This window comes from Vulpes lagopus, chromosome 18 (genome assembly GCF_018345385.1).
Source record: "Vulpes lagopus strain Blue_001 chromosome 18, ASM1834538v1, whole genome shotgun sequence".
Lineage (NCBI taxonomy): Eukaryota > Metazoa > Chordata > Mammalia > Carnivora > Canidae > Vulpes > Vulpes lagopus.
In genome coordinates this window covers 23,106,122-23,123,869 of record NC_054841.1, presented here as the reverse complement: position 1 = coordinate 23,123,869, position 17,748 = coordinate 23,106,122, and the positions used below count along the sequence as shown (strand labels likewise).

At 40.6% G+C, this 17,748-nt stretch overlaps 1 protein-coding gene across 4 annotated transcripts in view; it reads left to right on the top strand.

Annotated features, from left to right (window-relative positions):
• Positions 1-17,748, top strand: part of PHF20 (PHD finger protein 20) — a 149,203-nt gene that overhangs the window by 13,179 nt on the left and 118,276 nt on the right. For 2 of the 4 annotated variants that reach the window (XM_041732614.1, XM_041732611.1), the window contains exon 1: positions 11,982-12,075. In XM_041732614.1, the coding sequence (XP_041588548.1) occupies positions 11,997-12,075 (79 nt within the window). In that variant the 5' untranslated portion in view covers positions 11,982-11,996. Of the gene's footprint in view, positions 1-1,909; positions 1,999-10,589; positions 10,705-11,981; positions 12,076-17,748 lie in introns of those variants that run through there. The other 2 variants (XM_041732613.1, XM_041732612.1) reach the window with 2 other exon arrangements.

Here is a 17,748-nt window from a genome sequence, read left to right as displayed (position 1 = left end):
TGAGTGCTGTGGTCCAGAGAACAGGCCAGACTGCCATGGGAGAATATTGTAGTGGGCTGCTGGCCCAGCAAGTCCTTCAGGGAAGTGCAGAAGGACTTTGCAGAGGAAGCAGCTTGTTTGAGCAAAGTTCCTGGGCGTTGGAACTATAAGGAGTCTGGCTACGTGTGTGGCTGCAAGAGCAGGAATACTCTGAGAGCCTAACTAATTTCTTTCTTCACAACACCTGTATGAATGTATAAAGTTGGTACTGGTACTATTCCTATTTTATAGGTGAGATGCCTGAGGCTCAGAGAGAAAATGACTTGCACAAAGTTATCTGGAAAATGTTAGAGCTGGAATCCAAATCCAGTCTGTCTTAATCCAGAGTTCTGGCACCTAACCACTGTGTGCCACTGCCCTTCTGCTCAGTTTGCCTAGTGTCTTATTTTTTTTTTTTATAAGATTTTATTTATTTAGTCACAAGAGACACAGAGAGAGAAAGAGAGAGAGGCAGAGACACAGACAGAGGGAGAAGCAGGCCCCAGGCAGGGAGCCCAATGTGGGACTCGATCCCGGATCTCCAGGATCAGGCCCTGGGCCGAAGGCAGGCTCTAAACCGCTGAGCCACCCAGGGATCCCCCTAGTGGCTTATTTTTAAGCGCCCATCTTTAGAGGCTCGTAGGTTGATTTGGTCACAATGACTATCTCACTGACAGCCTTAATGCTACACTGAGTAGCTTAAACTTGGTCCTATGGGGGAACTACTGAGCTTTTTCTTTTCTTTTTTTTTTTTTTTTTTTAAAGATTTTATTTATTTATTTGACAGCACAACCAGAGGAAGCTGCAAGTAGAGGGAGAGGGAGAAGCAGGCTCCCTGCTGATCAGGGAGCCTGATGCAGGATTCAATCCAGGATGCTGGGATCAGGACCTGAGCCAAAAGCGGATGCTTAACCGACGGAGCCACCCAGGCACCCCCACCCCTTTTTTAAAATGAGATATAATTGACATATAACCTGGACTTTTTTTTTTTTTTTTAAGATTTTACTTATTTATTCATGAGAGACACACACCCACACACAGAGACATAGGCAGAGAGAGAAGCAGGCTCCATGCAGAGTCTAATGTGGGACTCGATCCTGGGACTCTATCTTGGGATTTGATCCTCGGACTCTAGGATCACGCCCTGGGCCGAAGGCAGGTGCTCAACCGCTGAGCTACCCAGGCGTCCCCAACCTGAACTGTTTTATTTATTTACCCAAACTGTTTTAAACAGAAGAGTCTAATGATCACTTAGTAGCTAGCAGTGAGGAAGATTAGCAACTGTGTGGTGGTTGATTAGAGTCATACTACTTGGGTTCAATTCCTTGTCCCAGTACTTGCCAGCTTTGTCATTTGGGCAGCCTACTTTCTGAACCTTTGTTTTCTCATTTGTAAAATGCGAATCATCATCATCACTACAAACCTATAAAAGGAGATGATGGTTATATAAAGCACTTAGAATAGTGTCTGTAGTAAAACAGGCAGTCAGAAGATGTCAGTTTCTAAGACAGTATTGATTCAGATCTGGAAAACTGTGGCTAGGGCTTTGAGCTCCTGAAAGCTGTCGTAGTAATTGGATCAGAACTGATGGGGGCCTGCAGTGGGAGAGACGTACAAGTAGATACTACAAAATGGTGAGTGGGAGGCAAGGGTGATGTGCTTGTTTCTAGCTTGGCACATTTGGCCAGTTTTGGGCCTTAAACTCTGTTGAGGAGAAAAGGAACTTGTGAGGGTAGGATGATTAGCTCAGTGAAGTTGAGTAAGGTCCCAAAGGTCACTGAGCAAATATATTCTAGAGCCCTGCCTGAACAATAGGCCCTTCCCACTGCTTCTGGGAAGATCACTGATTTGACCAGCTCATTCTCAGTAATTTGGAATAAGTAAACTCAACCTGTCTTTGCTCTCTGCCTGAATTTTAATTGTGGAAGGAAAAACTTGGCTCTTGGAGAAAGCATTTGAAATGTCTATAAAGAGAGTAAGGTAATTTTTGGCCTATTTCTTTCCTTCCTCCTTTCCTGATTTCCCTCCTCTCCTTTGAGGGGGTTAGGAAATAAAATAAAAGAGGTTAATTCAGCTTTTACAGTATGACCTGGGGAGGGGCCTGAGGAATGGTACTGGTCTTTGCTTTATTTATTTATTTATTTATTTTTTAAAAGATTTTATTTATTTATTCATGATAGTCACACAGAGAGAGACAGAGGGCAGAGACACAGGCAGAGGGAGAAGCAGGCTCCATGCACCGGGAGCCCGATGTGGGATTCGATCCCGGGTCTCCAGGATTGCGCCCCGGGCCAAAGGCAGGCGCCAAACTGCTGCGCCACCCAGGGATCCCTGGTCTTTGCTTTAGATCCAGTCTTCTGTGTCCTTGAGGAAACCAGGGTAGTCATGGATGGGCCCCTACCCCTACTTGAATCAACTTGTCACCTTCCCAGGACTAAATACATGCTTCCTATGTTCTTTAGTGTATTGGATACTATTTGTTGTTAATACTTCATGGTAATATTGATTAGGCTGTAATCCTTTGTGTCTGATGTCCGTTTTGCTAGTACTACTATTATACAACCATTTTATTTTCAGTGCTGAATAGTGTTAACTGTGCTAAGTATTGGACATCCATTAGCTCACTTATTCCTCACAACAACCCTAGGAGGTAGGGTTTTTTAATCCTATTTTATAGATGGGCAAACAGAGGCTCAGTGATTTATCTCATCTTAATTCAGCCAATGAGTAGAGCCAGGATTTGTCAGAATCTGAGTCTAAAACCTGTCTATGCTCCATCCCTAAGCATTTCTGACCTTCCTCCAAGACAACTTTGGCAAAGAGTCCCCTTGGAAACTTCTTCCTTTGAGATGAAGGTGTCACTGGACCTGCTGATACTGTTAAGCTTTTCTGGGACAGCATAATGGGTTTGCAGGGTAGTCTCTACCTCCTAGGCACAGGGCTGGTGAGGGAGATGGGGGCACACTCCAGCCTGAGACACCTTGCCTCTAGGACTCTCCCTTTGCCTAGAATTTTTCTCCTAGATCTTTACCTGGTTGTCTTCTTGTCATTTAGATCTCTGTCAGATCTCAGCTCCTCAGAGTCCTTTGTAACAGCCTTATCTAAAGTGGGTCTTTCTATTGGGTTTCCCCACAGTGCTTATCCTGCCAGAGATTATCTTCTTGTGTGAATCTTGTTTATTACCTGTCTTCCCCACTAGAGAACAGGGTTGGGGTATTCTTGTCCTTCTAGTATCTATTTGCAGTACCTGGCACATAGGCATTCAATAAATACTTACTGATGGGCGCCTTGGTGGCTCAGTGGGCCGACCGACTGCCTTCAGCTCAGGTCATGATCCCAGAGTCACGCTCCTTTCTTGGCAGGGAGCCTGCTTCTCCCTCACTCTGCTTGCTACTCCCCATGCTGTGCCTGCTCTTTCTGTGTCAAATAAATCTTAAAAAAAAATGAATGAAAGGACTTTTGTTTATTTATTTTAATATTTTATTTGAGAGAGACTGCGTGCATGAAAGAGCATGAACAGGGGAGGGGCAGAGGGAGGAGGCAATTTGGGGCTCGATCCCAGGACCCTAAGGTCATGACCTGAGCCGAAGGCAGATGCTTAACCGATTGAGCCACCCAGGTACCCCAGAACTTTTGTATATTTAAGTAATATTTTTTAAAAATACAAAGATGTAATAAGTAATCCAAGATTAAAATCTCACCAACTAGATAATACCCTGCTGACAAAAAAAGTACATTTTTGAGGTTAGAAAATTCTAACAATATAGTAAGGTAAAAAATGAAAACTTACATTTCCATGCTGCATTCCTCTCATTAACAGAACTACTTAAACAGTTTCTTAGTTCCTTTTAAGAAATAATTTTATGCATATGCTATAATAGATGTACCTATATTTATATGTTTGTTTACATTGAAAAGATAATACCATACACATGCCTCTATACCATGCCCTTTTTACTTGACAATATGTCTTACAGATGGCTCCATATCGACATCTACTGATAGCCATTATTCCTTTTAATGGTTGTACAACATTCTATGTACATAATTTGTTTAACGAGGCCTCTTTTAATGGACATATTAGCTGCAGAAATTGCAGAGCTATATTGATCATCAGTACAGGTAATTTGGCAGACTTTGGGGATGTATCTCTAGGGTAAGTTACTGGCTGTGGGACCATTGGGTTGCAGATATGTCTATTTTTTATTTATGTAATCTCTACTCCCAACGTGGGGATTGAACTCATCACCTGGAGATCAAGAATCACATGCTCTGCTGACTGAGCCCACCAGGCACACCATGTGTATTTTTGTAGATAGTGCCAAGTTGCCTCTAGAAAAGCTTTTCCAATTTATGCTTCTACCAACAGTGCATAAGGATGCTTTTTTTTCTCCTCATACTGAAAACATTGATTATCCTACCTTTAAATATTTTGCCTTAGAACTGAAAAATTGTTATTTTGATTTGCATTTCTTTTAATTTAGGGTGATATTATATGGATAGAATATAACATGCTAATTAGAGCTTTGTATTTTCTCCCCCTTCCCCAGCAATCTGCCAGTTCTTATATTTTGCCCACTTTTGAGTAAGTTGACTTTTTTGTTCTTGGTTTGTATGCACTCTTATTTTTTTTTTTAAAGATTTTATTTATTTATTTATTCATGAGAGACATAGAGAAAGAGAGAGAGGCAGAGACATAGGCAGAGGGAGAAGCAGGCTCCTTGCAGGACTCATCCAGGGACTCCAGGATGACACCTTAAGCCAAAGGCAGATGCTCAGCCACTGAGCCAGCCACTCAGGCGTCCCTCTTAATATAGGAAGTTAGCTCTTTGTCATTTGCTTTGTAGCTATACCTCCCCCCACCTTTGTGAAAGTGCCTCTTAAACAGTATTACACAGCATACACTTAAAGCTTTCATTTTTTTTTTTTTAATTTTTATTTATGATAGTCACAGAGAGAGAGAGAGAGAGAGAGAGAGAGAGGCAGAGACACAGGCAGAGGGAGAGGCAGGCTCCATGCACCGGGAGCCCGAATGACGTGGGATTCGATCCCGGGTCTCCAGGATCACGCCCTGGGCCAAAGGCAGGCCCTAAACCGCTGCGCCACCCAGGGACCCCAAAGCTTTCATTATTATTGATATAGGAGCATTGACTTTGAATACTGTATTTAAAGAAATAAGCCCTTATATCTCCTTTGTGGCAGTGGGTTCCCATTATAGGGAAATTTAAATGTAAAGGGATAATTTAAAGCCCTATCAAGGTCTTTAAAATGGAATCCTAGGGATCCCTTGGTGGCGCAGCGGTTTGGCGCCTGCCTTTGGCCCAGGGCGCGATCCTGGAGACCCGGAATCCCATATCAGGCTCCCGGTGCATGGAGCCTGCTTCTCCCTCCGCCTGTGTCTCTGCCTCTCTCTCTCTCTGTGACTATCATAAATAAATAAAAATTAAAAAAAAAAAAATGGAATCCTATATAAATACAGATAGCGGAAGATTTTTTTTTTCTCTTATTTTTCCTCTGTGTCCTTATTGAATATATTACCTTTAATTCTTAAATCTGGAAGCTGGAGATTTTTTGAAGAAAAAGCCAAGGCCCTGAAGAATGGATAAGTTGAAAGCTATAGATAGAATCTTAGCCCTTTTGCATCCTTCTTTATTTATTTTTAAAGATTTTATTTATTTATTTGACAGAGCACAAGTAGGCAGAGCAGCAGGCAGAGGGAGAGGCAGAAGCAGACTCCCTGCCCAGCAGAGAGCTTGACCTGGGGCTGGATCCCAGGACCCCAGAATCATGACCTGAACTGAAGGCAGACTTTTAATCAAAAGAGCCAGCTAGGTGCCCCATCCTTTTGCATCTTGAGAACAACTTGTGTTAAACTTAATGTGAGAAGTTAAAAAAAAAAAAAGTACTTAGGTAACTTTTTAAATAAAAAATTCCTGCTTCTGCTTTGAACTCCTTTTGTTAGTGTTGTCAAATTGAATTGAGACTTTGGGATGCCTGGCCGCCTAAGTCTGTAGACCATGGGACTTAGTATCTTAGGGTTGTGAATTCAAGTTCCATGGTGGGCGTAGAGTTTACTTAAAAACAACAAAATTAAATTGAGACTTTTAGATGATTTCTTGATGTCATTCCCCTTGCCCCTTGTTAGAGCTTGTTCATCTCCTTCTAGTGTTTGTGTTTATCTTTCTGGGTGGACTAGAGCAGGGTCTGAGTTGGATTTCTCCTCATCTCCAGCACAATGCCTGAGGAATAGTACTCACTAATCAATTGTCGAATGATTTAACGTGAAATCAAAAGACAAATGCTGCCACTCTAGAAGAGTAGGGGAAGATTGGGGATGGGACACAAAAGTCATATTAATCCTTTGTCTTATTCTTTGTGATACCAGAGAGTAAAACTTCAAGTAAGTGGGTTAGAGTTCGAATGAAACAGGTTTTAGTTCATGGTTAGGAAGACAATTCAGCCTCAAGAGGAATTGTTTCTTTCTTCTTTTCTTTTCCTTTTTTTCCTTTGCGCCACTGGGAATAATTTGCTCATCTTCATTCATTTACTGCCTTCCTCCCATGTTCCTGTATTTTAATGGAAGGCCTCCTAGGGTACCTGGGGAGAATTTGTGTGATGAAAGAATTAATTCAGAAATGAAGCAGACCTGAGCTTTTGTTCTGGGGTTTGTCATTTAGCACTGTTAGCCAAATTACTTTAAGCCTAATTTCCTCATTTGTGACAATAGAATTATTAATAGCTAATAATTCCTTTGTAGTCCTTACTCTGTATCAGTCCTGTGCCCCTTAAATGGATTATCTCACTTAATCCTCACACCCACTGCCTAGAGATAGGTACTGTTGTCACCACTAACCCCTTTTAAGGAGAGGAAACAAATTCAGTGGGATTAAGTAGTTACTCAGATTCATTCAGGTAGTATGAGGTGGATCTGGGGGTTTAAGGTCAAGTGTTTAATCCCATTACATTATTATTATTTTTTTAATGATTTTATTTATTTGAGAAATAGCATGAGCAGGGGGGAGAGGCAGAGGGTGAAGCAGACTCCCCACTGAGCAGGAAGATCTAATTGGGCTTTTTCCCAGGACCTTGAGGTAATGACCTGAGTTGAAGGCAGATGCTTAACTGACTGAGCCACCAAGGTGCCCCTAAACCCATTACATTATATACATAGCCTCTGTAAAAGGGAGCTGTCCCCTATGCATAAAGTCTGACAAATATTTATAGCTTAGTGAGTGTTCAGTGCCACTCTGCCTTTCTTCTTGTTTGGCATCACTTAAAATTTTTTATTTTTTATTTTTAAGTAATCTCTATACCCAATGTGGGGCTTGAATTTACAATCCTTAGATCAAGAATTGCATGCTCTCTACTGACTGCACCAGCCAGGCACCCCTGGCATTACTTTTTCATATAATCTGGAAAGCCAAGCTATTAAGCTGTATATTACTTATTATGTATGAAATCAGAGATAAAAAGATAGATAATTTGAGGGATCCCTGGGTGGCGCAGCAATTTAGCGCCTGCCTTTGGCCCAGGGTGCGATCCTGGAGACCCGAGATCGAATCCCACATCGGGCTCCTGGTGCATGGAGCCTGCTTCTCCCTCTGCCTGTGTCTCTGCCTCTCTCTCTCTCTGTGTGTGTGTGACTATCATAAATAAATTAAAAAAAAAATAAAAAAAAAAAGATAATTTGAGGTGGTATTTGTTAGTCAAGCCAAAATGAAAACTTATACTGATTAGACTTACTTACATCAGATTTGATATTTCATTTTTCTTGGGAGTGTTAGGTAAAGTCAGTCAGACCTCTGACTCTCCCTTTCCTAGGGTCATTATAGTAGAAACACTCCTTTTTTTTTTTTTTTAAGATTTTATTTATTTATTCATGAGAGACACACAGAGAAGCAGAGATACAGACAAAAGGAGAAGCAGGCTCCATGTATGGAGCCTAACGTGGGACTCGATCCCAGGACTCCAGGATCACGCCCTGGGCCAAAGGCAGGCGCTAAACCGCTGAGCCACCCAGGGATCCCCAGAAACACTCCTTCTTAACTTAATAACTTTTCAGTTTTTCAGAATGTTTTAGCTTCCTTAATACAACTGTCAACCATTCCTGTCTTCATTTGAGTTGTTTTGTGTGTTCCCCAGTATCAGCCCTTCAGAATTGGTTTAATGGATAGCTCATCCTTCAAATTACAGGGTTTTTTTTCTTATGGAAAAATTCCAATGTGAAAATCTTTAAATTTGTGAAATTGTTTAAAAGGAAAAGAACAAGTGTACCTGTCTGGCTCAGTCAGTAGAGCATGTGACTCTTGATCTCAGGGTTGTGAGTTCAAATCCCATGTTTGATGTAGAGATTACTTTAAAAAATAAATAAAAGGAAAAGAACAGTCACTTCCGGGATGCCTGAGTCTCTCAGGGCTCAGTGGTTGAGCGTCTGCCTTTGGCTCAGGTCGTGATCCCGGGGTCCTGGGAACGAGTCCTGCATCGGGCTCCTCATATCTGATGTGTAATGCCATCATATCTTAGGAAGAATCTGTATGCAGTACATTATATGAGAAGTCAGGATCCCAAATTACACCACTTTGAGCTCACATTAAAACTCATGTATGGGGACGCCTGAGTGGTTGAGCATCTGCCTTCGGCTCAGGGCATGACCCTGGTCCTGGGATCGAGTCCCGCATCAGGCTCCCTTCGAGGAATGCCTGCTTCTCCCACTGCCTGTATCTCTGCCTCTCTCTGTGTATCTCTCATGAAGAAATAAATAAAATCTTAAAAAAAAAAAAAACCTCATATATGTTTTAACTCATATATGCCTGCTTCTCCCTCTGCCTATGTCTCTGCCTCTCTCTCTCTGTCTCTTATGAATAAATAAATAGGATCTTAAAAAGAAAACAAAATAAAGAGCAATCACCTACAACCTGTTTTTTTCTACCTTTTTTTTTTTTTTAAGATTTTTATTGAGAGAGTGTGTGGGCATGTGCATGCACGAGTTGGGGGAGAAGCAGAGGGCAAGGGAGAGAGAAAATCTTAAGCAGGTTCTACACCTAGTATGGAGTCTGTTGTGGGACTTGATCATGATCCTGAGATCATGACCTCAGCTGAAATGAAGAGTCTGGAGCTTACCTGATTGAGCTACCCTGGTGTCCCTAAATACACATGTGTTTTAAAGATTTATTTTAGAGATATGGAGAGGGGCAAAGAGAGGAGGGGCCCAAGGTGGGGCTTGATCCAGGGATCCTGTGATCATGACCTGAGCTGAAATCAGGAGTTGGACACTTAATCGACTGAGCCATCCAGGTGCTCCAAACATATATGAGTTTTTTTTTTTTTTAAGATTTTATTTATTTCTTCATGAGAGATACACAGAGAGAGGCAGAGATACAGGCAGTGGGAGAAGCAGGCATTCCTCGAAGGGAGCCTGATGCGGGACTCGATCCCAGGACCAGGGTCATGCCCTGAGCCAAAGGCAGATGCTCAACCACTCAGGCGTCCCCATACATGAGTTTTAATGTGAGCTCAAAGTGGTGTAATTTGGGATCCTGACTTCTCATATAATGTACTGCATACAGATTCTTCCTAAGATATGATGGCATTACACATCAGATATGAGGATCCACTTCAGTGATTTTTCCACATTTAGTTAGTCCATTGCTAAGATTGTGTTTCTGATATGACACAGATGTTGCCCTAGCTTTACTCTGGTGTTGCTTGGGCAGTATAAGCTTTTTTTGAGACCCAAAGTTTAGTTGGGGAAAATGCAATTTGAGGTGGCCTGCTATGTGAAGGTGGCCTGTTTAAGTGCCTTGAGAACTCAGAGTGGCTACATCACCATCAGAACCACCACTGGCCCCTAGAGATAAATTTTATTCACACAGAAAATGATCACCAATCTCAGTATCCAAAGATTTGATGAAGAATTACTTAGGAAAATATAAATTGTCAGAATGAAGTCAAGAAGAGGCAGGAAAAAAAAAAAAAAGAGGAGGCAGAAATATAAATAGAACAGAGAAAGTATAAATAGTTCTTTCTTGTCCAACCTTCCAAATAGGGCCAGAAATCAGTGTGTCAGCTTTTGTTTACCTCTTTTGTGTACATAAAATTCGTAGGAGTTGCAGCTTGTGGTTATTCTTCTGTTTACTGGCTACATTTTTGTTGTCCCCCCAGTGGGCTAGAGGCTTCATGAGGACAGGAAATGTGTGTCTCTTTTGGTCTTGACCATTTTTCTAGTGTCTCAGATATTGAATGCATTAGCAAATGATTATGTTTAACCTGGAGAGCAATTGTGTTTTTAGAGTTCTGAGGAATGCCCCTTATAGGTGAGTCCTTGTCAGCAGTGTTGAGTGGGGGTCTCCTCAGTTTCTGGAACTACAGGATGCTGAATAATAGAAGAGGAGGAGCCAAGGGAGGGCATGCCTGTGTTAGGATGAGAGCAGGCATGAAGAAAGCCACTGGCAGGGTTTCCTGGAACTTTTTGTTTTGAATAATGCCTGTTTGTCTTTTATGTGTAGTGAGTGATGCTACACTCTGGGCAGACTTTGCCTAAGTTTCATAAATATTTAATTGGCTTTTTTCAGGAGAATAAAGGCAGCCCTGCTGATGACTGAAAATGACAAAGCATCCACCTAACAGACGAGGAATCAGCTTTGAAGTGGGAGCCCAGTTGGAAGCCCGGGACCGATTAAAAAACTGGTACTTTTATATTTTTCTGCTAATTAAGTTGCTTCAGTAAAGGATTTTTGCTAGCACTGGTAAAGAGGGGTAGCCTGGGCCTTTCTCTAGTGTTTTCTTGCTCCCTGACTCTTGGAAGGTAGAAGGATACTTAAGCCTAGAGCTGTGGAAATGCCCGTTCTTTTTGGTGCTTCCCTCTGTCCTGGAGACCATCCAGTGACTACTGTTAATACTTGTTTCCCCTTTCTGCCTGTTTGGGTGAGGAAGTGTTGGGAAAAAGAAGCATGGATGGCTACAAGGCAAGGAAGAGTTAAAAGTAGCATCTTTCTTGCTCTTGGCTGCCTATCTGGAAGAAGAAAGGAAAGATCAAGGATAGAAGAATGAAAGGGATTAGATGGGATTTGTTTGTGTATTGTGAACAATCTCTCCTGTTTTCTGGGTGTGTGCTATGGTTGAAATTTAGTCTTCACTCTGTAGGGGTGATTAAATTTAGAGGCTGAGGGGTTGTAGTCCTGACTTGTCATTGACTTGTGACCTCTGGCAGGTAATTAGCTACTTTGAGCATCAGCTTCATCTATAAATGTGTGGGTAGTAGTAATATCAACCTCAGAGTTTTTCTGAAAATCAAAGAATAGAATATGTGGAGAAAGGACTTCTTTACCAACTGTAAAATGATGGTTGTTGTTGAGGGCATCCTAGAATTTGGTCATTTGTTGATGCTTAAGGGAAAGGTGGGGGTTTCAGAACTCAAACCTGAGTTTTCATAAGGAAGAGTGTAGTCCTTTTGGGGAGTTTTCTCAAAATAGGCTGACCAGTTCTTGGGGTATAGGAAGAGGAAAGAGGGGAAAAAGAAGCAGGGAAATGACCGGAGCCCAAAATGTCTCTGCTGCCTTTTGGGGCTAGATTTGATATATGAATTATGGATGTTTTGAACACGTAGTTGTTTTATTTATTTATTTATTTATTTATTTATTTATTTATTTATTTTTCATCTAGTTGTTTTAGGCTGTTTATGTTCTCTGTGATTATTTTCCCTTTTTGTTTTCCCTCAGCCCTTTTTTAAGACAGTTTAATCAAAAGAATTCTTTTTAAATATGGAAAAACATTAGACTATAAAAAAAGTAAAAAAGTATGGCTAGCCGTTTAATAATCTGTGTACTTATCACTCAAATAAATATTAATAAAATGAATTAGTATGTAAAAATTTAACAAGATTTATAAATAACTTAATAAATGTCACTCAATAAATGAAACATTTTTGTTTTATTATATATATGTTGAAAAAATTGAGGATATAAAACATTTCTGATTTAATGGAAGTATCTTTTATACCTTTCCAATTCAGTTCCCCTTCTGAGTTCTATAGAGGCAACCAGCATTCCGAAGTTGGTTGTATCCTTTCTGTCCATGATTTTACATTTTTATTTATATATGTATTTATAAATAATAGAATCACTTTAGGTATTAAAAAAGTTAATATAAGTGGTATTATATTGCTTGTTTCTTTTCTTTAGCTTATGTTTTTGTAACTTATCCATACTGATATGAAGGATATTCATCCTAACTTTAATATAGAATTGCATTGTATGAATATACCATGTTAAAAAAAAAGAATATACAATATTTTGTTTATCCTACTGATACACATTTAGATTCCAGTTTTTCACTTTATTTATTTTAAAGTAAGCAATAGGTCCAGTGTGAGGTTTGAAATAATAACCCTGAGATCAAGAGTCATATGCTCTCTGTACTGAGCCAGCCAGGCACTCCTCTAGTTTTTCACTTTAAATACAGTGTTGCTGGGGTGCCTGGCTGGCTCAGACAGAAGAGTGTGCCACTCTTGGTTTTGGGGTTGTGAGTTTGAGCCCCATGTTAGGTGTAGAGATAACTAAAAAGAATAAATAAATAAAATTTTAAAATCCAAAACTGTGCTACTGTGAACATCTTTGTAAATGATTTTTTTGTGTGTGTCCATTTGCAATACTTCTTAGACAGTGGCTTTCAAACTTTTTTATGGTAATTTATAGTAAATATATTTTAAATCCAGTATAGTACTCATCCATGTATACATATAAATTTAATGGAAGCAAACATTTTTAGAAACCGTTCTTAACCTTTAGTACATGCATTACATTCTGATGTTTTCCCTCTATGTTGTATGTATGTTTCCTGAACATATCCACAAATGCTGGTTTAGAATCATTATTTTATAATCTAATGGGTCATGGAACTGTTGTTTGATAAGCCCTATTCTAGTGGATTTGTTGAGTAATATGATATATACATTTTCAGTTTTACTAGAAGTTGCCAAGTTTTATCTCCAAAATGCTTCTTCTAAATTATACTTGTGCAGTAGTGTGTAAAACTTCCTGTTTTTCTATATCCTTATCAATCCTTGCTTTTTATAGACTTTCTGGTTTTGCCAGTCTGTTGGTTATGAAACTTTCACTAGGCATACTGTCTAGTGAAATCGAGCATTTTTCAATACATGTGTTCTGTGACTTGCTCTTGACTATTTTCCTATTGGATTGTTTGTCTTTTTTTAGTGATTTATTAGTGTTTTAGTAATATGTTATGGATTCCAATTCTTCGTCAGTTTGTGTTGCAGAAATTTTCTATTTATTTATTTATTTATTTATTTATTTATTTATTTATTTATTTATTTTTATTTATGATAGAGAGAGAGAGAGAGAGAGGCAGAGGGAGAAGCAGGCTCCATGCACCGGGAGCCTGACGTGGGATTCTATCCCGGGTCTCCAGGATCGTGCAGGCGCTAAACCGCTGCGCCACCCAGGGATCCCTGCAGAAATTTGCTAGTCTGTGGCTTGACTTTTCAGCTTGTTTCTGGTATCTTTATGGCACATGATCCTCTCCTAAATTCTTCTAAAAGTATTAAGTTTGGCTTTTCACATTTTGATCTTTATCTACCTAGAATTGATTTTATGTATGGGATGAACTTGGTCTGATCTTTTTTATTCACTATATAAAATCAGTTGCCCCAACATAGTTTATAGGACAGTCCATTCTTTCCCCACTGATCTGTAGTACCATTTCTATGTATCAAGTCCCATAACGTGAATTTATTCTTAGCTCTTTATTATATTAGTTTATATTTACTCTAGTGCAATTAGCAACACATTGTCTAATTCATATTGCTTTAAAGTAAGTCTTGGGAAGCCCCGGTGGCGCAGCGGTTTAGTGCTCGCTGCCTGCAGCCTGGGGTGTGATCCTGGAGACCCAGGATCGAGTCCCACATCAGGCTTCCTGCATGGAGCCTGCTTCTCCCTCTGTCTGTGTCTCTGCCTCTCTCTCTCCCTCTTCCTGTGTCTCTATGAATAAATAAACAAAATCTTAAAAAAAAAAAAAAGTCTTGATAGCTGTTAAGACAGATTTTGCATCTTTGTGCTTTATTTTATTTGATTCTTCAATCTTTACTGTTATCGTAATTGAAGTATAATTGACATTCAATGTTACATACTTTTAATGTGTTTTATTTTAGGGAGACTGGGTGGCTCAGGGGTTGAGCATCTGCCTTTGGCTCCAGGCATGATCCTGGAGTGCCGTATTGAGTCCCACATCTAGTGCCCCTTGGGGAGCCTGCTTCTTCCTCTGCCTGTGTCTCTGCCTCTCTGTGTCTCTCATGAATAAATAAAATCTTAAAAGTAATAACGTGAATTTTATTTTAATATTTTTATTGTATTTTTTAAAAAAGATTTATTTGTTTGTTTATTTATTTATGAATGACAGACACACAGAGAGAGAGGCAGAGACACAGGCAGAGGGAGAAGCAGGCTCCATGCAGGGAGCCCGATGTGGGACTCCATCCTGGGTCTGCAGGATCACACCCTGGGCCCAAGGTGGTGCTAAACCACTGGGCCACCGGGCTGCCCAGGTCGTTTTTTTTAAAGATTGTGTGTGTGTGTGTGTGTGTGTGTGTGTGTGTATGTATTTATATTTATATTTATTTATATTTATTTGAGAGGGAGAGAGAGAGGGAGGGAAGGAGGGAGAGAGAATATTTGTGAGTGGGGGGAGGGCAGAGCAGAGAATCTGAAGCAGACTCTGCTGAGCACAGGGTCCCACATGGGGCTTGACACCATGACCCTGATATGACCTGAGCTAAAATCGAGTCAGATGCCCAACCTACTGAGCCACCCAGTTGTCCCTGGATCTTTTTATATTACATTTTCTCTTTGGTTATTGGTGGTGTGTAGTAATGCTATTGAGTTTTGTTGTTTTTGGCCAAATTCGGCGTGTGAACTTTTACTGAGATCATAATTCAAAAGCAACTGCTAAAAAAACCATTTATGACATTTATGTGATTGTTGGAAATTTGAATATCAATTAATGATATTAAAGCATCATTGTTAACTTTTTTAAAAAGTTGTTATTTATATGAAAGCGCATGAGAGGGGATCCCTGGGTGGCGCAGTGGTTTGGCGCTTGCCTTTGGCCCAGGGCGCGATCCTGGAGACCCGGGATCGAATCCCACATCGGGCTCCCGGTGCATGGAGCCTGCTTCTCCCTCTGCCTGTGTCTCTGCCTCTCTCTCTCTCTCTCTGTGACTATAATAAATAAAAATTAAAAAAAAAAAAAAAAAAGAAAGCGCATGAGAGAGAGAGAGCACATAAAAGCAGGGGGAAAGGGGATCCCTGGGTGGCTCAGCGGTTTGGCGCCTTCCTTTGGCCCAGGGCGCGATCCTGGAGTCCCAGGATCGAGTCCCGCATCGGGCTCCTGGCATGGAGCCTGCTTCTCCCTCTGCCTGTGTCTCTGCCTCTCTCTCTCTCTCTCTCTCTGTCTATCATAAATAAATAAATAAGTTTAAAAAAAAACGGGGAGAGGCAGAGGGAGAGGGGGAAGCAGGCTCCCCACTGAGCAGGGAGCTCAACTCAGGATTTGATCCCAGGACCCTGAGATCATAACCTGAACCGAAGGCAGATGTTTAACTGATTGAGCCATCCACACGTCCCGAGCATTGTTAACTTCTTCAGGAATGGAAGTGGTACAGCTATGTTTTTTAACAAGTCCTCATTTTTTAGAGATTGTATACTGACATTTATGAATAAAATGATATATTGTAAAACAAAAAAAAATGATATATTGTCTGGAACTTGCTTCAAAGGTAATATGAAGGGAGGAAAGGATGGGAGGATAGAGGAAGCAAAAGTAGTCATGACTGGTGGATATGTAAGGGTTTATTGCTGTTGGGTTTTGTATGCTAATTTTGTATCCAGAAACTTGTGCTGCATTTTTATACTTGAGCTACTAGCTTTTTCGGGTTTTCTACATAGACTGTCATTTATATGCAAATAGATATATTGCCTCTTACTTTCCAATCCTTATGCCTCTCATTTCTTTTCCTTCCTTCTTCCTTTGCTCCCTTTTCTTTTTTTTTTTATTTTTTTTATTTTTTTTAAATTTGTGAGAGAGAGAGAGAGAGAGAGAGAGAGATAGGCAGAGACACAGGCAGAGGGAAAAGCAGGCTCCATGCACCGGGAGCCCGATGTGGGACTCGATCCCTGGTCTCCAGGATCGCGCCCTGGGCCAAAGGCAGGCGCTAAACCGCTGCACCACCCAGGGATCCCTCCCTTTTCTTTCCTTCTCTCTCTCTCCCATTTTTTTAAAAAGATTTTATTTATTTATTTGAGAGAGTGACAGAGCAAGCATGAACAAGGTGGTGGGTGATGGGCAGAGGGAGAGGGAGAAGCAGACTCCCCTCTGAGCAGGGAGCTGATGGGGGGCTTGATCCCAGGACCCTGGGATCATGACCTGAGCCGAAGGCAGATGCTTAACCACCTGAGCCACCCAGGCGCCCCTCTTTCCCATTTTTTTTTTAAGATTTTATTTATTTATTTATGAGAGACACAGAGAGGCAGAGACATACCCAGAGGGAGAGAAGCAGGCTCCCTGCAGGGAGCCGGATGCAGGACTCAATCCCAGGACCCTGGGATCACGACCTGAGCCAAAGGGAGACGCTCAACCACTGAGCCACCCAGGCATGCCTCTCCTGTTTCATTGACCAGGACCACACTAGCACGGTGTTAAATGGTTGTGGTGATAGTAGTCTCCAGTGTCTTACTGTTTGATTAATAGGAGCCCATTTGAAGGTTCTTCACTGAAGTATCATGTTTAATGTTAAGATCATGGTAGATTTTTTAATCAGATTAAGGTAGTTTCTTCCTGTTTATTTCTTGCTGCTGGAAGTTGGTTGTTTTTTTTTTTTTTTTTCACCTAGCCTGAGAGATAGCTCATGACTGTTAAATTTTATCTAATGCTTTCTGGACAACTAATTACTTGACTGTATACATTTTTATTTCTTCAGTGTATTAGTATGGTATATGACATTAGTAGATTTTCTTTTTTTTTTTTAAGATTTTATTTATTTATTCATGAGAGACACACAGAGAGAGAGAGAGAGAGAGAGAGAGGGAGGCAGAGACCTAGGCAGAGGGAGAAGCAAGCTCCATGCAGGGAACCTCATGTGGGACTCAATCCTGGGACTCCAAGATCATGCCCTGAGCCCAAGGCAGACGCTCAAGCACTTAGCCACCCAGGCTTCCCCATTAGTCGATTTTTTAATGTTGAACAGTTTTTGCCTGTATTCCTGGATAGACCCTATTAGGCCATAAATATAATACATGATATATGTATAATATAATAATAAAATATATATTAAATTATGGGATTAAAAAAAATAAATTATGGGATTCAGTTTGCTATTATTTTATTTGGGATTTTGGTATCCATGTTCATTAGTATTTTTGGTTTTGATCTTTTCTTGCACTATCTTTGTCTAGTTTCAGTCTGTTCTAGAATTCTTAGAAAGTGAGAGTCTTCTTTTTTTTTCTCTCTGAAACAGCTTCTTTTTACTTTTAAAGATTTTATTTATTTGAAGGATGCCTGGGTGGCTCAGCGGTTGCCTCTCTCTCTGTCTCTCATGAATAAATTTTAAAATCTTAAAAAAAAAGATTTTATTTATTAGAGAATATATGTGAATAGCGTAGGGAGGTGAAGGAGCAGAGGGTTGGGGAGAAAAGCAGTCTCTGTGCTGAGTGCAAAGCCTGA